Source organism: Mixophyes fleayi, chromosome 2, assembly GCF_038048845.1.
Source record: "Mixophyes fleayi isolate aMixFle1 chromosome 2, aMixFle1.hap1, whole genome shotgun sequence".
In the NCBI taxonomy this organism is placed as follows: Eukaryota; Metazoa; Chordata; class Amphibia; order Anura; family Limnodynastidae; genus Mixophyes; species Mixophyes fleayi.
In genome coordinates, this window is record NC_134403.1 from 124,967,428 (window position 1) to 124,989,941 (window position 22,514).

At 39.2% G+C, this 22,514-nt stretch overlaps 1 protein-coding gene across 2 annotated transcripts in view; it reads left to right on the top strand.

The window, feature by feature from the left end:
* The window catches only part of FARP1 (FERM, ARH/RhoGEF and pleckstrin domain protein 1), a 147,569-nt gene that overhangs the window by 94,884 nt on the left and 30,171 nt on the right, over positions 1 to 22,514 (top strand). Inside the window, exons 4-13 of one of the 2 annotated variants that reach the window (XM_075199929.1) lie at positions 1,163 to 1,205; positions 1,392 to 1,470; positions 10,912 to 11,009; positions 11,887 to 12,001; positions 15,429 to 15,576; positions 16,744 to 16,839; positions 18,414 to 18,577; positions 19,809 to 19,877; positions 20,175 to 20,250; positions 21,170 to 21,395. In XM_075199929.1, coding sequence (XP_075056030.1) covers positions 1,163 to 1,205; positions 1,392 to 1,470; positions 10,912 to 11,009; positions 11,887 to 12,001; positions 15,429 to 15,576; positions 16,744 to 16,839; positions 18,414 to 18,577; positions 19,809 to 19,877; positions 20,175 to 20,250; positions 21,170 to 21,395 — 1,114 coding nt within the window. Of the gene's footprint in view, positions 1 to 1,162; positions 1,206 to 1,391; positions 1,471 to 10,911; positions 11,010 to 11,886; positions 12,002 to 15,428; positions 15,577 to 16,743; positions 16,840 to 18,413; positions 18,578 to 19,808; positions 19,878 to 20,174; positions 20,251 to 21,166; positions 21,396 to 22,514 lie in introns of both variants that reach the window. The other variant, XM_075199928.1, reaches the window with a different exon arrangement.

A 22,514-nucleotide genomic window follows, 5' to 3' on the forward strand; every position in this document is an offset into this window, starting at 1 on the left:
AAAGGTCCACCTGGCTAAGGAGAATGGACAATCCAGCCCTGGTGCAAAATATGGTTGACTGTTCTATAAGGGCAGATGTAATAAAGAAAATCCTCTAAGTATTTAGCACTAGCCCAGATTCTCAAAGAATTCAACATCATGGTGCTCAACGAAGTTGGGAGCATTGGAGGGTTTCGAGCGCAGTTGTGCAGGAACAGCCATAAGAGCACCTCCTCTGCAGTATGCAGTAAGCCAAGCTGTGCAATCTATGCAGCCAACATGCTAGGAATTCCCAGACCGCCCTTGAGCCTGTGGATGTACATTATTGATCTACTAACTGTAGGGGGTATATTTACTAAGTGGCGGTTCTGACAAACAGATGTTTCTCTGTGCTTTAAAAAAATGACAGAATCGTCAGTTTGTTATATATGTCTATATATATCTAGGTCTGGATCCTCCCAACCCTGCCTAAACAAAGGCAGATAATGTGCAAAGGAGAGCACAGAGGGTATGTCTAGAGACCATTACTATGGTACATAGAAAAAGTACAGATGTCTTTCATCTAAAATGAGCTGCATTTTAGGTTTAGGGGTTATTGAAATTATGTTTGTGTGCTAGCAGCCATTTTTTTTGGACCTCAAAAGCTCACCAAGTAATTGTTGTGCTTTTTAGATGTAGAAACAAAAGAAACTTCGATGAACTTGTAAATTAATTTAGTTTTATGGCAAAGCAACTTCTAAACTGTTAGTTATTCTTTTTACATTGTGGCAGTATACTTCCATTTTTTGACCTCTTCCCCATATCAAAATCGAATTAGGGGCAGATTAAATTTGTTCTGTGACATTCTTGATGCTGTGAACCATCTAGTGGTGTATGCAGCAGTTTGAAGACCTTATGGATGGGATGATTGACCTGCTAGAGTTTTGGCAGTAGGGAGGTGTGTGCTAGGCTTCCCACTGGCTCTGCCAGTGGGTGTATGGCAGCCATACGTTGCATACTGCTACACTAGGGGAATCACATACAGACATGTGTCGCCTGTACCAACCAATATGAAGAGATCAATGTTGGACATAGAAATGAGCCAATGTGACATAATGCTTAAAAAAATTAAATATTCAAAATGTTCACATTTTAATTTTCAACTTTTAATAATGAAGATGACTTGTAACTTTTTTCTTTTCAGGTATGGCTGGACCTGCTAAAGCCCATCATAAAACAAATCAGAAGTAAGTATTGTACATGGACTCGCTCTAATAGCCAAGTCTTCTTTTCATTTATCTATGTAGCAGTAGCATACTCTGTAGTACTGTATAATGGATGTGTTTATTGTTGTTGTTATTGTTATTATATCAATCTGTTTTTATTTTGTTTTTTTATTATTATTATTCATTTATTCTTTTCTTAAATTATAGGACCCAAAACCGTTGTACTGAAGTTTGTTGTAAAGTTTTTCCCCCCTGATCACACTCAGCTGCAAGAAGAATTAACCAGGTTTGCATCTTTCTACTTATATATAATATGCATCATTTAGTCTAAGGAGAAAATCCAGCTAAAGGGTGTAAGTTTGCACCTGGGAAAACCATGTTGCGATGCAAGGAGCTACTTTTATGCAATTTTTGTAGGCTCAGAATGTCTGCTTTTCTTATTTATATTAAATTATATCTCCATATAAACTGTTTATCCATTGCTTTTGGGCAGTTATAACTAAAGTAGTGTCTTCCCTCCTAAACCCTGCAATTAATTTAAATATCCAGGCCTCCCCTTGTTCTTGGCTGCTTGCACACACTGTCATTGGCCTAGCACAATCTGAACTAGGGTGAACCATTTACCTGTGTATTTACCTTTGTAGTGTGGGGGTATGTATGTGTGCAGAAGTGTGTTTTTTTTTCAGTACACCATATGTAAAATACATTGAGGAAACAGTGTGAACAAGGTCTTGAGTTTACAGTTAGTCATCCAGCCTTCCAAAGCTGCCCCAATGATCACTAGTTCTTTGCTCTGGGTTGGTTACACATTTACATGTTCTGTTCCTTGACATCCAGATTTAGTCAGAAAGACATGTGATTACGTGGAGGTTCTGCTAACCACTGCTGATTTCTGAATATTCTGCCAGCAGTGCTAGTGGCTGTTAGTGGATGTGATGTGGAATCTTTCAGCTAAATCTAGTAGTGTTATGTCCAAAGCAGAGTCTCTAATGTAAAGCAGTAGTGTAGAGTGACAGTAGCACAAGCTCCAGTGTAAGCCATGTATTTACGGGTTGCACTCTGGGCTCTCTTCTTGCCCGGGGCCCACTCAGTAATGTAGCCTCAGAGAACCATGGATGTTGCAAGAAGGTTGTACTTACGTTTAACATACCCTCTAAATAAGGCTTGTTTAGTTCAGAAGGGTTGTTATATAAGATCTAAATATATATAAAAACATTTTAGGTTGAGAATATATTTAAAAGTATATTATATACGTATAGTGAGGGCGAAAAAGACTACTAATATAACATATCTGCTTTGAATGGCAGTTCTTGCTAAATGAAACAAAGGGTTTTCTGTTCTGTGTTATGATGCTTATATATTTATTTTTTAATAAATATAGTTATTTTGTATTTTTAAATAGAGTATATTTTCTCATTAACAAATATTGAAATCAACTTCTGCAAATAGTAACATGTATATATCGATTGTGAAGGTAAAGCTAATAATACAATAATGTGAATGCAGAGTACGGAGTATCATATAGAATATTTTGTAGTTACATAAAATGGCTGCATCTCTTTTCTGAGAGTGGTGTCAGAGTAACGGAAAATTGCATATTGGAAACAAACATGCTTTTCAGAGACTGCTTGAGAACTACCCAGGCCAGCTTGCCAGACAGCTGTTATATAATGTTTCTGCGTTGGGCTCTTAGCCCAAAGAGCTGCAAAATTTCAAGACTTAAAGCCCTACAAAAAGGTAAAATCGCTTCTGAAACAGCAATATTAAAATGACCTCGGCAGATATTTAAACAGTCTTCAGAAATTGAACATTTGAACAACTAACGTTCTAAGCCCCACTGTTTGGCTTACAAGATTGTCGGTCTGGCAGGTTATGAATTATGAGAACATGTCCAGCTGGCCGCTGCTTTCACTGCTCTGTGAAATCTCCCAGCAATTCTGGCAATGTGTAATGTAACAGCACAAATCTGTCCACTTAAAGGAGGTCGTCATTCTTCTTATTTGTTTTTAAATGTTTGATCATGACATGTAAACCTTATTAAAATAAAACAAGGCATTAAGGCTGAATTTCCCCCAAAAAAGTTATATTTTTTGGGATACTATATGGATAAATGTGTCATGGAAGGTCTCTTGGATCTAAACTTGGTCCACATCAAATATCAGTTTATAATGAGACCAGTTATAGTCCTAGCTGTTGGGACTAGTGAGCCACTTATTAACTAATACCACATTTTAAGTACATGTGTTGTTGCCATGCTTGTTCCATTACCACAGGAATTTGAAAAATGGGACTTGAAAAGAAAAAAAAAAAAATCACAATTATAATCATAAATAACCCTGTAGACTTTTCTAATTGTTAGCTGTAACAGTTTTTTATTATGTTATCCTCCATATATTTAGAGAAGCCCTGATTTATCAATAAGTGTTCTTTAGAAATGAACTTATATTTTAGAATGTCTCACATAGTCACAGTCTGGTCTAGCTCCCTTCTTAGCATGCAGGTTATCCAGAAGAAAATAAATGCAGATGAAACTTGGAGGGAAAGAAAACAAATCTAAAGGGCATATTCAATTCTCGGTGGTTGTCGCCGCGGAAAAACTATTACCGGTATTACGGTAATAGTAAGCCGGATTTCAGCTAGCGGGAGCTGCGAGCTGAAATCCAGCGAGAAAAGTACCGTAATACCGGTATTTACGGTGCGTTAGTTTTGGCTAGAACACCAACAATTGAATATGCCCCTTAATGTAGTATAAGCAAATCGGATCCAACCGTGGCCCATCTTGCACAGTAAAATACCACTATATTTAAAGTTTTGAGTAACCTGTACTTGTATGCAGCCAGCATTATATATTGAACAAGTAGACTCTCATACTTGCTTTCAACAAAATATAAAAAACGGTTGGTAAGAAAAGCTTACACCTACAATCTAATCAGACACCTTAAACAGGCTATATAAGGTCAGGTACAGTTTAAATACAGTCCATTTGCATTTAGTACTGTCAGTGTGATTCATTTTATCCTGATCATTCAGTTGATCTAGTAAGTTTAAGGTAGGAGAATTTATGATGAGATGTATTTAAGTTTATACAGAATTTCTATTATGCAGATATCATACTGCTGTTGAGACAGGAGTGGGAGTTCATGTAAATCAATGTCCTCTTGTCTGGGAGAGCATAACAGTGCTGGAAGCTGCCAGTTAAACAGCGCATTGCATTTTTCATGCACTGATAAATAGTGTTCAGTGTCTGACAGCCAATGCTAGTCACTAGCTTATTGATTTGAACTGTTTTCCCAGTGCACAAATAATCATTTTCACTTTCATTAATTCTTAAAAACAGCCTCATTTTAGTTCATTCGCACAGTGATTTCTGTGAACGGCTTATTCAGTACAGCTCTTTATTAATTCTGCTGCATTTCAAATAGAGCTTTGTGCCAGCTGTGTTGATCAGTAGTCTGAATGGAAGAAGTACAACCTAATTAGGTTATTTTACATTTTGGTTAAGCATTAATTTGTCATCAGGAAACTTTTATTGCTGTCTTGTCAAATATAAAACATACAACAGGGAACGGAGGGCTTATTTTATTTAAAAGGTAGTCCCTTGTATTTTATAAAATGTGTGTTTCCAAATTATCCCACCAGGCCCTCACACTTCTCAACAAAGATCTCGATTGACGAGATCCATCAAGGGACAAGAAAATGGTAAATCCCCAGGCCCTGATGGCTTCACGGCCGCATAGTACAAGACATTTTCTGACTTATTGGCCCCCCATCTCAAATCCCTTTATAACACCCTCCAAGGTGACCCCCTCCCATCAGAAATGCTCGAGGCTAAAATCGTAGTTATCCCTAAAGACGGTAAAGACTTCACTGTGCTAGCTATAGGCCAATCTCTCTCCTCAATCTTGATTTGAAAATCGATGCTAAAATCCTAGCAAACTGAATACTTTCCTCCCCTCTCTGATCCATTATGACCAAGTAGGGTTTATCCTGGGACCCCAGGCGAGGGACAATACCAGACATGCCATCAACATCATCCATATTGCAAACTCCAAGAGATCCCAACGATTATACTTTCTCTAGATGCCGAAAAAGCATTTGATAGGATCTCCTGGGACATTATGAAGGAAGTTCTTGAGTCCTTTGGCTTCGCTGGCGACTTCCTCACTGGCGTCCTAGCATTATACACTACCCCCCACTACTAAAGTCTTAATTAATGGTACTCCCTCAGAAACGGTCACCATTCGAAATGGAACATGTTAAGGCTGCCCCCTTTCTCCTCTGATATTTGCTCTAATAATAGAACCCCTGGCTCTCAAATTAACCCCAGCATACAAGGAGTCAGAGTGGGTAATACGACTTTCAAGATCTCACTCTTCGCAGATGACATCCTCCTGTCACTTACCCAACCAGGGATCTCCCTACCCAACCTATATGGTATTCTCCAGAACTAAAGTGATGTTTCTGGATATAAGATAAACTATATCAAATCAGATGCTATGCTGCTCCGTGTCTCCCCTCGGGATACCAATCTCCTCCGGACTAACTTTAATTTCAAGTGGCAGAGCCGGAAGTTCAAGTACATGGGAGTTTCCTCACATCTCATTACGATCTACTCTTTCGTGAGAACTTCCTACCCCTCATCTCCAGGATGCATTCCGACCTGACCTCCTGGAACCGCCTTATTATCTCGTGGCTGGGCAGGATCGTAGCAGTCAAAATTAATATTTTCCCCAAATGACTATACTTTTTCCAAACCCTACTGGTGGCTGTCCCCGGTACTTTCCTTGCCAACATCCAGAAGGCCCTCACCCGCTTTATCTGGAACCAGAGACCCCCAAAAATCTCAGCCAATATCCTAAACCAGTCAATTTCAGGAGGCAGCAGAGGTCTCCCCGATCTCAAATTATACTATTTGGCTTCTCATCTCTCGCAAATTGTTGCCTCATATGCCCCCTCAGGTTCCATATCATGGCTCGACATAGTCGGCCTCCCTAATCCTGCCTGATCTCATCTCTCTTTGGGGCCTATCACCTACTCGTCACCCCCCTGCTGCTAAATTGCTCCCCTCCATCAAATTTGATACTATGCTCTGGGATTCCCACTCTACCAAACTAAAACTCTCATTATTATTATTATTATTAATATTTATTTATAAGGCGCCACAAGGCATCCGCAGCGCCGTACAGAGACAAACAAAATTACAATACAATGAGAGACAGCACAGTACAGTAAACACAGCAACTCAGTAAGCTCAATGCACAGCTAGAAAGGGCGGGGAAGGGGGAGGAAGGATCCGCAAACGACGGGGCCCAAGATATCTACGATATCCCAAGATATCTCATCTATGATATCCCCTTTAACCCTCATTTGGCATAACCTGGTGTCCCCTCCTGGATCTGCCACTATGGTACATCGTAATTGGTCTCCTGCAGGTTTTAAATTTCCAGTGGATTTCTCTAAACAAGGCCGCTGGCTTCCGCTAGCGGATCTCCAATTCCAATCCCCATCCCAAACCCTCAGCCCCTTTGAATTCTTCCAAATTAACCATTTCTTGCGATTCCTACTGCCATTCTATGTACTAAGGGACTTAACCCTCTTTGAATCTCTTTGTATACAAGGGCATAATCTCCCAAATATATAGTATTCTTCCCAGTTTCGCCCTTCCTTCTCCAAACCCTCATGAGGAAGAGTGGGAAAGGACCTTGGTCCCCCCCCCCCCCCCCTTCCCAGTTGAGGAGGCCTGGGCGGACATTAGACTGGGGATAGCTAAATGCTCTATATCAACTAAACTCCAGGATACCTCATGCAAAATTTATTATAGCTGGTATTACACTCCCACAAGACTCCATAGAATGTTTCCCTCTTCCTCGCCCTACTGATGGCGGGGCTGTGGCCACAGGAGTACTATGCTTCATATTTGGTGGACTTGCCCGACAATCACCTCCTTCTGGGACTCAGTCCATAGTTTCTTAAACACTCTTTTCGAAGCCCCCATCCCAAAAGAACCATGGGTATTCCTTTTGTGTTACCCTCCCCAGGACTTGGTCAAATTCTCCCAAAAATTAACTGCTCACATCCTGACTGCAGCCAAATCACTTATAGCCCTTAATTTGAAAAATACCTTGCCCCCGTCCCTTTCGGCCCTCAAAAAGCAGATTTGGAACGTGGCAGCCATGGAGGAGATAACATAATATCTCCATGATAGAGGCCATGTATTTAGCCAAGTTTGAGCCCCATGGCTAAGCGCGGAATTTGGCTTCCCCCCCAACCTACTGTTTCTTCTGACCTGACCCATGTGCGTTGACTAAACCCTCTTCTGACATGCACCCCTTTCCCTTCTCTTGGCTCTTTATACACTAATTACTCCCTGAATTCTCACATTGCTTAACTGCATGGTCCCCTTCCCCCCACAACCCCTTTTAGTTCCTACATTCTACTTTTAATATCGCTTTCTAAAACTGTAAAAATTGGTTTTTATTGGTCTAATGTTTTCCTCATACTCAGTATATCACAATAGCTGTTTTGGTTTCACCGTGTCTGTTATACTGTGTTATCGTTTTGCTTTCTGTACTTTCTTGACTGACCACTGAAAATAAAAAATTATAAAAAAAAAAGTATATTTCCAATCAACTATATTATTTGCAATTCATTTTCAACTTTCCTGCTGCGTTTACATTTCTTTCTAGCATATCTACGTGTGAGCTGTATATTTCAGCCAACAGACATAAAGTGAGTTAATAAAGAGAATTTTCCTATCCGTGCTAACTATGATAGTACAGTGGCTCATTGGTTAGCACTTCACAGTGCTGGGACCATGAGTTTGATTCCCGACCAGGGCCTTATCTGAGTGGAGTTTGTATGTTCTTGTGTGGATTTCCTCCAGGTGCTCCAGTTTTCTCCCACATTCCAGAAAACTGTCTAGTAGGTTAATTGACTGCTGACAAAAATTAGCACGAGCAAACCAAAAGAAAGTGTATTCCTACTTGAGCACTCGGGTTGAAAACATTTTTAATGCATATCAATAAAATACATGTTTTTAATTTAAAAATCAAACCATCTTCTTGGTATGTAGACAAAATATTTAAAAACAAATATATAATATGTGCATGTGAAAATACTGTGAAATAAAATATAAAGAAAAAGTACTGTTGGTCTGTAAGTGACACTATACCTGCTATTTTATATCCAGGTATCCAAGCCCAAATAATAATATCATCTCGCCCGTCCTATGCGGGGGTAATATCTCTCTCCCGTCCTCTGCGGTGGTAATGCCATCTGTTTCCCCTCCTCTGTGTGGATAATGCCATCTGTTTCCCCTCCTCTGCAGGGTAATGCCATCTGTTTCCCCTCCTCTGCGGGGATAATGCCATCTGTTTCCCCTCCTCTGCGGGGGTAATGCCATCTGTTTCCCCTCCTCTGCGGGGGTAATGCCATCTGTTTCCCCTCCTCTGCGGGGGTAATGCCATCTGTTTCCCCTCCTCTGCGGGGGTAATGCCATCTGTTTCCCCTCCTCTGCGGGGGTAATGCCATCTGTTTCCCCTCCTCTGCGGGGGTAATGCCATCTGTTTCCCCTCCTCTGCGGGGGTAATATCCTCTCTTTCCCGTTCTCTAAGGGGGTCAAAAAGACAGGTGGCTCTCGTGGGGCCCTCCCAGGCCACAAGGAAGAGCAATGTACAGACTTATCACTACACAATCTGCCTCTTTTTGCTTCCCCATTATCACCCTTTGTCTTTGTTGGGCTCCTAGAGCCGGTCAGACATGGTGCCCCAAGGGTGTAGCTCCGACTTGGTGTACTGCACTCATACCCTGTGTCTTGCAAGCACTAGATCCATTTTGATGTGCTTGGGCCCCACGTTGGGTGCCATTTTGTAACCCCCTGTCACTGTGTGTAGTGTGAGGTGCACAGTTTAGGGAGTGACGTTTATCTACATCCACAGAAGTGCACTGCCTAAACTGTGCACCTCACACTACACACAGTGACGGGGTTACAAAATGGTGCCTAACGTGGGGCAGTCACATCCAAAATGGTGGCTTTTTAGCTCACCCTCCTCTCGCAGTGTTCACTCATCCTTCTGCAGGGGTATTATCTTTCGCCTTTCCTCTGTGTGGGGGGGGGGGTAATATCATCTGTCTCGCGTGCTCTGTGGGGTAATATCATCATTCTCCTGTCCTCTGTGGGGGTAAATTCATCATTCTCCTGTCCTCTGTGGGGTTAATACCATCTCTCTCCCAACCTCTGCCGGGGTAGTATTCCTTCTCCTCTCCCCTCTCCCTCCCTCTCCCTCTCTCCTCTCCTCATCATGTCACTTTGAGGTAATTTATCCCTGAAGTTTGCCCCGTGTCACTAGTATTCTGTCTGTGATGTTGTACTTTGGCCCCTAGTGGCAGCTGGTGATGCACCAGCTCCCCAGATTACATGGGGGTCCCTGAACCACCTCCGCCCTGACTCTTCCTCTCCACACACAGGATCCCCTTATACCAGCCTGATGTTGCTAAGCAACATTCCTGCTGTGCTCCTCTGAGTCCTAGTGCCAGGCTACACATTCAGTCACTGGTAGGTGTGAACAACAACACCAGAGGGGGTGTTTCATGTATCTCACTTTATCTGCTCCTGGTCTTAGTTGATGTGGTAGAGACTTAAATAATGGGCATACATTGTATATTCAAATGCCTATTTACACTGAAATAGTATGACAAAGTTTATTGTTGATATAGCTGATATATTTTACTATTAGCCTAGGTCTATATCCTGAAATCCTTAAGTCTCTGTGATCATACAATTCATTGCTTAGAGCAGTTTCATACAAGAAGACTAGTCTGTGTGTGTGTGTTAAGAAATTTAGACTGTAAGCTCCAATGGGGCAGGGACTTATATGAATGACAAATATTCTCTGTATAGCACTGCGGAATTGGTGGTGCTATATAAAATAAATGATGATAGGATTTGGCACAAACTATGACTGATGCCCACAGAGAACACAAACTGTTATCTTTACTTTGTTACAACAATCTTGCCGGTCTTTGCTAAATGGTAACTTTTTTTTTCCAGTTCTGGCTGTGAAGAACCTTCAGCTGTCGGAGAAGAAAATGGTGCAAAATCGCTAACCATAATATACATAGATAAAATATGTTTTAGTGTTTATTTGGGCAGCTATCTTCTTGTAAAACACAAGGAGATTTGCATTTGAAGCTAAATATTTTGGTCTGTATCTCTTCCATATATAAACTCATAGGTCACAATGTGTTTCAGTAACACAGGGCTGCATCCTGTTTCCATACGTTCAGTGCATATGGCAACTTCGTTAACTGTGTAATAGTGTGAGTGAGCCCTCAATAGGGGACCTGTTGTGAGTTGCTTCCATTGTGCTGGCACAATACTACCATAAATAATGCTTACTAGACTGAATGCATTTGTTATGTTTCCTTATGATTTAAACAGTATTTAAAAAATGGAAAATGGATAACAGTGGAAATGCAATGAAAATCCTAAATAATTTGTGTACAGGTCATTATACATCAGCTAACACACCCCACCCCCCTCTTCCCTGTTTCATATTTTAATTTGTTAGATGTTCTCAAAGGCCACAAGGCAATGCACTTACATGAATATATGTCCGTGTCTCCGGGATGCCAGTTAGAGACTTTGGAGTCTGTGAGAGGCATCACATTACTGGAATCCGGATCTAGCGCACCACTGCTAACCACCTCGTCTCTTCTGTCTCTGCAGGTACCTCTTTGCTCTTCAGGTGAAGCAGGATTTGGCACAAGGTAAACTCACTTGTAATGAAAGCAGCGCTGCTCTCCTAATCTCACACATTGTACAATGTAAGTTTTTACATACATTATTATTTTTCTCTCACTTGCAATGAGTTGTGTTAATGTGTTTCTGGTGTTGTGTATGTATTTGGCAACAGCTCAAGTATTAGAGCAGATGATTACATTTCCAAATGGTAGTGCAATCATTCTAACTGGTCATCCCTGCCATCCTCCAATAGGTTATTATTAAAGCTGTCTGTGTGGTGATATGGATATGTTTATCTATGCTATTGTTAGCCTTCATAACTTTGGAAGTTTTTGTATTTCAAGCCTTGATTTATGAAGCATACTTCATTTTTTGGGCTGTTTTTTCAGATTTTGACTTTGAAACATTGTCTTCAATTGTACAGCTCAATATCAATCATTCTTAATTCTGACAAATGCTATACAATGCTGTCATTTCACAGCAATCAAAGTTGTTGCTCCACAATTGTTTATTTATATTTGTTATAAAGCATTTACCTACAAAACAACAACTGTTCATATTACTTTTATACTGTTTATGAATACTGGTGCACAGAGAAAGGTGCTGTAACCCTTAGCAACCAATTACACATTTTCTGTAGTATTCTAAACTGTTAGTATTAGACTTAACCTGATGTCAATATAGGTTACAGCACCTTTTCATATGATCTAGTTTCCATTTAAAAATACTGTATTTTCCATCTTTGTGGTATCTTAATTTAATCAAGCTCCATACAGGGTGTATACCATCAGAGGTCATCTTAGGTATATGGTTAGATGGTCATAAGATCACAAACGAGAGCAATGATTGTGTGTACAGTACATTTTATATCATACATTTTATATCATACATGATTTCTCTTTGTAATGAACTGATTTATCAATGCTTATATGGCTTTTCCCCCCTTTTTTTTTTTTGTAGCTGAAATAGGAGATTTTGATGAAGCTGTTGATCGGGAACATTTGTCAAAAAACATTTACATGCCTCAACAAGATGCTCTAGAAGAAAAGGTTATGGAATATCATCAGAATCACTTGTGAGTTTTACTTCAGCTGGGAAGTTGTATTTTCATTGAGACTCTATTTTTTGTTCCTTTTTTTTAAGTAAAACTTGGAGTATGCCTGCAAAAGTAGGTAAATTTATTTAAATATCAGCTATCAGCTAAAGTAAAGAAAAAAAAGCTTAATTTTCCAAATAAAATATAATCACCTTGCCAAGACTTTGCATACCTCTCGGTTCACATGGATGTGCCAGAGAGAAAACTTTCCAATATCAATCAAAACCACCAGACTCGCCAGCTTTTTAGTTCCTTTTTGATTTTATGCTCTCTATAGAGACTTTCTGAGGGAAATCTACTCTATTTATATAGTATGTGTGTGTGTGTGTGTGTGTATATATATATATATATATATAATATATATATAATATATATATATATATATATATATATATATATATATATATATATATATATATATTACACAGTATGGTAATTATATATTTTGCATAATTATCTAGTTAGAAGCCTGTCAAAATGATGGAAAATACTAAGAGTGTTTTTGAATGTTCATACTGTTCTTTCATTAAGTGCTCAACAACTGGGGCAGACCTCACTGCACCCGTTTTGACTTTACCCTTGTGGAAGCATTGATGGAATAGTTTGTCAGATGGCTGCTCAGCCGCAAAATGCTTAGCGTGGCAAAATTCACATAATGTTCATGGGACACCAGTTATGAGCATTAATATTTGTTTCAAGATGGTGTGGCATCTTGTTCGCTGACTTTGTAGACGTTGACGTGATATTACCTCTGTCCTGTTGGCGCTCAATTGTTTTCTCTGTGACGGTGAATTTGCTGAGGAGTCATATTTGCATGGCTATGATGTTCACGTTGTCTTTGGTCAGTAGTCAGTAGTCATAATTTGTCGTTAGGCTTTATCCCACTTCGCCCTTCTTTTTGCTGCTTCTTGCTGTGCAGTTACTCCCACAACAGACATTTGCTTTTAGTTTTCATCACAGTTACACTTTGTTGCTTAAATTTGTTTATTCCTATTAATTAAACACTAAGTGCAAATAAAACCAATGGATAGAAAATAAATTCAATTTGGAATAGCAAAGGTCGTTATAAATGGTAACTGCCACCTATAAGCCTAAAAAAGCAAACAAAGAAAAAAGAAATTAGAAAATTCTAGTCAGTAATAATAGTCAAGTACACAAGAGTCATTAGCAATCATTTTGCCAAATTTGTGTGTTTATACATGTGAGGAGCAGCATTAGCCTTATAGATTTATATATAGATATACATACATGCCAACTAATTATTGCTGAATAATACTTCTTTTATTGCGATATACAGCATTACATAAGCTCAATGCTGTTTGAACAATCCCAGCATGAAAAGCTGACTTTAAGACTGGCATATTCCCCATTAAAGCTCTGTTAAATGTTGTTAAACATCCAACAGATCATCCATGGAAGTGTGAATGGACTAAAATGCTTCAGTGATAGGGATGGATCACTGAGAATAAACATAGAATATTTACAATTGTCTATTATAAAATTGGTCTTGGATCAGAATGCTATATGCTTGTGTCTATAATCCAATGTTGACCCTCAACTGTTACTTTATAAGGTCTCTCCGACCTGATGGTAATATGCTTATTTGCACAGGGAAGAATTTCAAAGTGGGAGGTGTCCCATCCTGATTAATGCAGTAATGTTTCCTGATGTTATCCCCAGCTCTCTGGCATGGAGCCACATCACTTCCACATTCCACACAATGCAAAGCCTCGCTCTTTGAAGTTTCACTTATCCCGAATAAGCAATCATAATGAAAGCCTCTATAATGTAATGGTGTTCCCCCCCCCCCATTGTAGGAAACCTCTTCCCAATGTTTTATGGTGCTATTCCTACATACCTGCTATTTTTGTTTACAAATGCCTTATTTAACAGCTATTATTGTACATACAGTCATGGCCAAAAGTTTTGAGAATCACACAGTATTGGTTTTCACAAAGTTTGCTGCTTCAGTGTTTTTAGACCTTTTTGTCAGATGTTGCTATTACAATTACATTAAGCTTATGCAAAGAATCAATATTTGCAGTCTTGACCGTCCTTTTTGAGGACCTCTGCAATTTGCCCTGGTATGCTGTCAATCAACTTCTGGGCCACATACTGATTGATGGCCGCCCATTCTTGTCTAATCAATGCTTGGAGTTTGTTAGAATTTGTAGGTTTTTGTTTATCGACCCGCGTCTTGAGGATTGACCACAAGTTCTCAATGGGATTAATGTCTGGGGAGTTTCCTGGCATGAACCCAAAATTTTGGTACCATTCTTTATTTATAGCTGTGTTCTTAGGCAAAATTGTGACTGAGAAGCAACCCCACACATGAATGGTCTCAGGATGCTTTACTGTTGGCATGACACAGGACTGATGGTAGCGCTCACCTTTCCTTTTTCGGACAAGTGTTTTTCCAGATGCCCCAAACAATCTGAAAGGGGATTCATCTGAGAAAATGACTTTACCCCAGTCTTCAGTACTCCAATCCCTGTACCTTTTGCAGAATATCAGTCTGTCCCTGATGTTTTTCCTGAAGAGAAGTGGCTTCTTTTCTGGCCTTCTTGACACCAGGCCATCCTCCAAAAGTCTTTGCCTCACTGTGTGTGCAGATGCACTTACAGCTGCCTGCTGCCATTCCTGAGCAAGCTCTGGACTGGTGGCAGTGGGCTCACTCACAATTTTGCCTAAGAACACAGCCATCAATAAAGAATGGTACCAAAACATCCTCCAAGAGCAACTTCTCCCAACCTTCCAAGAACAGTTTGGGGATGAACAATGGCTTTTCCAGCATGATGGAGCACCTTGACATAAGGCAAAAGTGATGACTAAGTGGCTCGGGGATCAAAACATCGACATTTTGGGTCCATGGCCAAGGAAACTCCCCAGACCTTAATCCCGTTGAGAGCTTGTGGTCAATCTTCAAGAGGTGGGTGGACAAACAAAATCCCAGAAATTCTGACAAACTCCAAGCATTGATTAGGCAAGAATGGGCGGCCATCAGTCAGTACGTGGCCCAGAAGTTGATTGACAGCGTGCCAGGGCGAATTGCAGAGGTCTTCAAAAAAAAGGGTCAACACTACAAATATTGACCCTTTGCATAAAATTAATGTAATTGTCAATAAATGTCTTTGACACTTATGAAATGCTGGTAATGTTACTTCAGTATACCATAGCAACATCTGACAAAAAGGTCCAAAAACACTGAAGCAGCAAAGTTTGTGAAAACCAATACTTGTGTCATTCTCAAAACTTTTTTCCATGACTGTACAATATGTATAGTCCATCTCTAAAGATGCGACCGTCCAAACAACTGTTGTATTACCAAAGGAAAACACTCAAACTTTTTTAATTTCAAAATTCAGTTTTTTGACCAAAAATCTTAAAAAACCCGAACTATTTGCAGTGGACAGACCCCAGCTGAATCAGATTTCCAACTTCTGGAGGTTGCGCGTCGCTTGGAGATGTATGGCATTAGACTGCACCCAGCTAAGGACAGGGAGGGAACCAAGATCAACCTGGCTGTGGCCAACACAGGCATCCTAGTATTTCAGGTTTGTTATGTTTGATATGTTTGAATGTGTAATATACTTCCTCTGCTACCCTTGATTTATAACGAAGTTTCATTCCAAAATGCATTTTGGTTTTACTTACTGTTTTGATTGCTTAAGTTCAGAATGATTAGACATGTTTACTATGTGGGTGTAAGAGTCCTAAAATTGAATGTCTTTTTTCGGATTTGTATTGATGGTTCTTATTTTGTACAGGTTGTAGTTCATGTCTTTACAACTTATATAGCAATACCAAGCTCCCTACGTGACTTAGAGTTCCTGTGTGACAGTAGCTTAAAGCAGGGGTCCTTAAATCTGTGCTCCGATACAGTGCATGTTTTCCAGATCTCCTTTAAGGAGAATATGTTTTAACTGTAAACTAGAGTACCTGCTCTGTTAGGGCTGTCTGTAGGCACTTTGGGGAACTAAGGCTTAAAAGTGGCTCTCCACTTTCTCACACCTCCAAGACATCTATCCCCTCATTGTAGCATTAATGTGGTGCCTCACTTTTTTTTGCCACTTTTTGCTCCAAGTGGCAAAACAGACGCCACCATGTCCATCCACCTCCATACACAATGGCAAGGACATGACAGCCAAATTCACAAACTTGTAACATGTAATCTCATTCCTTTAGAAATGTCTTCTGTCTGGTTTGTCCAGGAGTTATACCCCTAATTTGAGAGTCCTCCGGACATTCCAGGAGAGTCTCCAACTATGTATCAGTGGTGAACTTTGAATCATTATGTTACAACAGAGGTCTGTAACATGTATTCAGATATATAAAATGCTTTCACATTTCATGTATTTCTGGTTTATAAGCATGAGATGCACTGCAATGATATTTCATTATCTATCTCTCGAGGGTTATTTGGGTTGGTGAACTGTTATGTAGATATCTAGAGAGGTTTGGTTACAGTACAGAAACGTGAAGGAGGGTATGTGATGTGATTCTATGTGTTGATTCACATTATATTTCACATCGCACTAGAGTTCTGCTCCTAAATGTAATGAAAGTGTAATACATTTGCTGATTTTAGGGCATGTAAAATGTACAGGACTTACTGTACAACTTCAAATGTAATCTGAAGGTAGTTTAATACACTTGTTTAATTTACATATTTTTTACCACTGTGTATAACCTTTCAATACATGTTTATGTACTTTCTTTAGGGTCATACTAAAATAAATGCATTTAACTGGGCAAAAGTGAGGAAGCTGAGTTTCAAAAGGAAGCGGTTTCTTATAAAACTACGCCCAGATGCTAATGTAAGTAATATTTTATAGTGTATAATATATTTTTAATGCTGAGTCCAGATTACTTTCCTTGCAAAATGTTCTTCTACTGCTGATCACTCTGTCAGCGCTGACATTGGTTGCCTGTGTTTTGCAAAATCCAATATAAAATGCTTCTGCTAACGTACAAAGACTTCAGCAAAACTGCAGCAACATATCTTCACTTATCTCAAAGTATCTCCCAATACGACATTTCCTCTATGCCCAAGAACTGCTTCTCGCACCCACATTCATCACCTTCTCCCATTCCTGGTTACAGGACTTTCCACACTGCACCCGCTGTGTGGAATTACCTCCCTCTTATAACAAGAATATTCCCTTGCCTCCAAATCTTCAAACGTTCTTTGAAAACTCTCTATCAGGCAAGCTTATCAAATACCCAAACCACTCTATTTCCTAAGCTATTCTACATGATTACCACCCCTGTACATAGTAGTACACTCAAACTTACAGCTATTCTCTTTCTATAATCAAACAAACCTATGGCCCCTAAACCTGTAATGCTGTGTGAATGGATTACATAGTATAATAATGTGTGTGTGTGTGTGTGTGTGTGTGTGTGTGTGTGTGTATGTATATATATATATATATAAATATGCACTATGTTGCTCTTAACCCCATATATCAATCTCTTATTACCCTATAGATTGTAAGCTTGCAAGCAGTGCATTGTTCCCACGGAGTATGTTATATAAATAAATGTAAATACATCATTTGAAACAGAACATGCAGCCAGGGTTATGTAAGGTCTAAAAATGTACAACATAAGGAGGCCTGATATTTCCATTCTGGTTTAGAGATTTTATTTAAATGGAATTAGTGACTTCTCACATTGCTGGATAGATGACGTGTATAGTACTAGAACGTAGCAGCTTGAGGTCACTGTATTTATGAATATATGCTGAATCTCTTCTCCATGTGCACTAGAAAATGTTGTGAGCAGTCTAACTGTAATCCATATCCTGCTGCATGAAGAAACATTGTAAAAACACACTGACTCTCCCTGAGTGTATCAGGGAGGAAGCAATATTTGTGTTGGTTATTACATCCCTAAAGTAGACACACAAAATAACATTTATGTCACATATGACTTTTTATGTAAATAAAACTGGGACTCCCTGAAAAGTGTCCTACTACTAAATATGGAATTATAATTTGTTATTGCACACACACACGGTTTCTTTCATATACTGTATATATTAAAGAAAGTGTGTGCAATGTCTGAAATGTTTAGCATTACAAGATCCTCATTTCATCATCTATCACTTATGCACTGTTCCATGCTTATAAGCATTAGTAAAGTATCCATATCACTCAGACCTAGGGTTACAATGGTTTAGTAATAGTCAGCTTGCTATACAGAACATGGGAAAATTAACTACTTCACACTACTTGGATCCCAGAGATTCAGCGCACATGTAGTGTAATGTACACTGACAACATGAGGCTAGATTTATAGGAGATTTACTTTATTATGAAATTTAGGATTTAAATGGGGTCTATCTGTTATTATATTTATTATGGTTTTCCCATATTTCTGCTCTCAGAGTTCGTACCAGGACACTCTGGAATTCATGATGGCTAGTCGGGATTTCTGCAAATCATTCTGGAAAATATGTGTTGAGTACCATGCCTTTTTCAGGCTCTTTGAGGAACCCAAACCAAAGCCAAAGCCAGTACTGTTCAGCCGAGGTTCTTCTTTTAGATTCAGGTGAGAACCAGATAATTCCTTGATCTATTATTTCTATATTCACATCCTCACAATACCTGATCAGCAAAAGTTAACGTGTATTGATCAGCATTATTAAATGTATTGTTTATTCACCTTGACACCGGCGTCATACATAGTCATTCTTGGTACTGACCTTTATTACTTCAGTGAATGTCCTTGTTTTAATAAACAACTTATTACATTCCAATGAAAAGATAAATAAATAACATGGAATAGTAGTTAGATTAACATTTAAAGCGACATTGTCAATATGAGCAAAAATTTGCCTTGAGAGAAGAGTCTTATGTGTATTAGTGAGGTCCGGTGTTCACGATACTGTTGTGAGCTTCCAGCTAATACCTGTCAAGTTTCTACATAATCCTGATATGTTGGTCTTACAACATGACACATGTTTCTGTTTTACATCCTCTGCCCTGGGGTTTTTTCTTTTTCGTTTTAACTTATAGGTACTTGAAAATGATTTATTATAACATAATGTTACAGGTTTTGTCTTGCAAGTTCTTCCATATAGACTATACACATTAACATTTGAAAGGACTCTACTTTTATTTAAACATGAGTACAGTTATTGTGATATACATATCGGCAAATACAAATGTAACTAAAAATAATGGACACACAAAATACTTGTTCGCATTTTACCCAGTTAGCATAGATATCGGCCTACCACCCACTTATCTGTAGCCGGAAGCTGATTTGCATTGTGAGGGGACTGAATGCATCATCTTCAATAGTAGTTAGGTAGGTTGCAGGTAACGGTAGTGGGATCCTATTTGCTGAACAGGGAACAAGCCACAATGAAGGATGTGATTCCCTTTAAGTATTCCAGTGCCCCCTCAGGGAAAATTTGTTGCTCTGCTTCCCAAAAGAAAGCCAACATGACGCAGTCTGTTAAGACTCAGGGTTGGTATCCCAGACTGTTAGATGGGGATTGCAGAGATTACGCCAGGAAAGCTGCAACATGGCGTCTCTCAGGTGACGGTATGGAACGTTTCTTCACTTTCTAAGTTAGAAGGGGAGTCCTGGGATATTTAAAGTGTACCTGTGTGCCAAACTGTATGAATCTAGTTGGCAGGTGATTAAATCATTGCAGATAGTTACAGGTATAGGGTGAAATGAACTATTATTCCTATTTATAAATAAAATATGGATCAGTAAATATAACAGTCCTATATAAATATAAAGTAAAATTTCCTTTCTTTATTGTCAGTGGCCGTACACAAAAGCAAGTTTTAGACTACGTCAAGGACGGAAGTCACAAAAAAGTACAGTTTGAGAGGTAAGGCATTCTTGTTCTGTTTGCAGTATCTGATAACTGGAAAGGAGTCTTCAAAATACGTGTTGGCCAGTCTCTAGTCCAGGGATGGATGTAAGCTGGTATTTTTAGTTCAGCAGTAGCTGCTATGCTGAAGACTGCCCTATTACATTTTTATCATTGTGTACTATGTAGATGGGTTATAGTCCATTTTTATTATTGTTTTTAGTTATAGTTTTCAGTGACCTATTTGGAATGATTTATGCAGCGCAGATCTGAGGTTTGTGTTGATTTTTTTGCTTTTAACATTTTCGTTTCTAGGAAGCACAGCAAGCTTTGTTCTATAAGAAGTTTGACTGCGGCCTCATCTGACCAAATTTTGGAGGTGCCAAAACAAGTTAGTAATTTGTGCATGGGACTTTCTGTTCTGTCTTGTCATTTTTTTTTTCAAATCCCATATAAATCTGTAGTTGAAATAATCCTCAATCTAAGGGGCTCTATATAGCTGTAGCGTCCCATTTAATGAATGATAACACTGCAACATTTCCTTTCGCTTATATATTTTAACATAAAAATGATTATCCCAAATTATCACAACCTAAGAATGGTATAATTGACAGATAAGGACAATCGTCTTCTTACACCACCTGAAATGCCCTCTTGTCCTGGAAACAACAAAAAGTGATTTACAAGACACATAGGGGTATATTTACTAAACTGCAGGTTTGAAAAAGTGGAGATGTTACCTATAGCAACCAATCAGATTCTATCTGTCATTTTGTAGAATGCACTAAATAAATGAAAGATAGGATCTGATTGGTTGCTATAGGCAACATCCCCACTTTTCCAAACCCGCAGTTTAGTAATTCTAGCCCATAGTGTATAACCTATAATAGATTTTTGTAGAATGTGGTGCGAATTCCACACTAGTTAATATTTCAACATATGGGGAGGAAATTGATCAAACTGCGGGTTTGAAAAAGTGGAGATGTTGTCTATAGCAACCAATCAGATTCTAGCTGTCATTTTGTAGAATGTACTAAATAAATGATAACTAGAATCTGATAGGTTTGCTATAGGCAGCATCTCCACATTTTCAAACCTGCAGTTTGATAACTTTGCCCCATAGAATAGTTGTTGCTCAACCACTCCAGTTTTGTAGAATAACCCCTTTGTCTTGATTATATAGGGAACTATGTTTTGTTTCTTTTGATGGCCCTTCTTTATAAAAGCCTAGTCTGTTACAATTCATCATGATAATTTTTATATACTTACATGTTGACTGCTTTAAAAGTTTGTTTTTGTATTTCCAGCAGAGCCCTAAAATAACACTTGTACAGTGTTCTCAGGCCAATGAGATACAGACCTTACAGCCAGGCAAGGAAGAACAGCTAGTGACTGAGGTGCCATTGCAACGTAAAAGCCCATCTCCCAAGAGAATTCTGCTGGAAAAGAAAGGAGCGCATTTGACTATTGATGGGGAAGATGCAGCCAAAGACCATATACAGCAGAATATGAAGAACGCACATCACCCAAGCACAGGTCCAGCATCCCGGGCTGCTCATGGCAGCAGTAACTCAATTCCTTACATTGACTGCAGTGATGTAGATAGCGAATATGATATTCACAGAGCACTTTTAATCCGCTCTCAGTCCCAAACAAATGACAATGATGAGGGTGGTTTTCATTGTAGTAATGGAATCTATCGAACAGATGAGAGTCTCAAACATACCAAATTGAGGCACCAAATTTCCTCTGTTCGGTCATCTTCTAATATTATCGAGGAATACATTGATGATGACTCGGCTGGCATGTCTTTTTATGCCTGCAGCAGTCCAAAAATGCCCAGACACAGTTCTCTGATAGACGAAATGTTCAGTGGCCCAGACAGCCGTGCTCCCTTTGCTACCCCACTGCCTCCCAGTAGCAGGGGATCAAGTCCAAATATGAGTTTTAATAGGACTGGATCTCAAGGCTATGTTTCAGAAAATGCATACAATAATAATAATGGGGCTAGAATTACAGAAGACGATGGGCTTGGTAGCCATAGCTATGATTATAACCGATACGAGGCACCTTTAGAGAGGCCACAAATTCAGAAACTAAAGAGTGGCTACCGCAACCATTCTGATACTGATCCTTTTATTTTAAGTCAAATATCCTCAACACCTGTACAAGATCATAGGGCTGAGGAACAAAGGATAGGGCATCTCTCCAAAATGGCTGCCTTGGAAGCTAAAATGATGTCAAATGGAATCTTTGATAGTAGACAGACTAAATACAGCCCAGTGTTGCGGTCATCTGCTATGGTTGAAGAGCATATGGGTGCTCTTCCAATGGCTGATGGTTCTACCAGCAGTGGTAGCGAATCGGGCGATACAGATTCAGATATAGTTGATTCTTTTGGTCACCCTCTTGTTTACGGGAACCCAATAGTCTTAAGTTCTTCACCGATGCCTAGAAATAACTACTCATTTGGTAGCCTTCAGCTAGAAGAGTATGCTGAAGAGGTAAACGATGAGGATACAGTCCTTAGCTTTAGTGATGAAGATGGTGCACATGTTTTCAGTTGCTGAGCTGTTGAGTATAAAGAAAAAAAATATCCATCTAATACTGTAAAAACCAATATGTGATTGTGTTAGTCGTGTCATGATAAGAGAA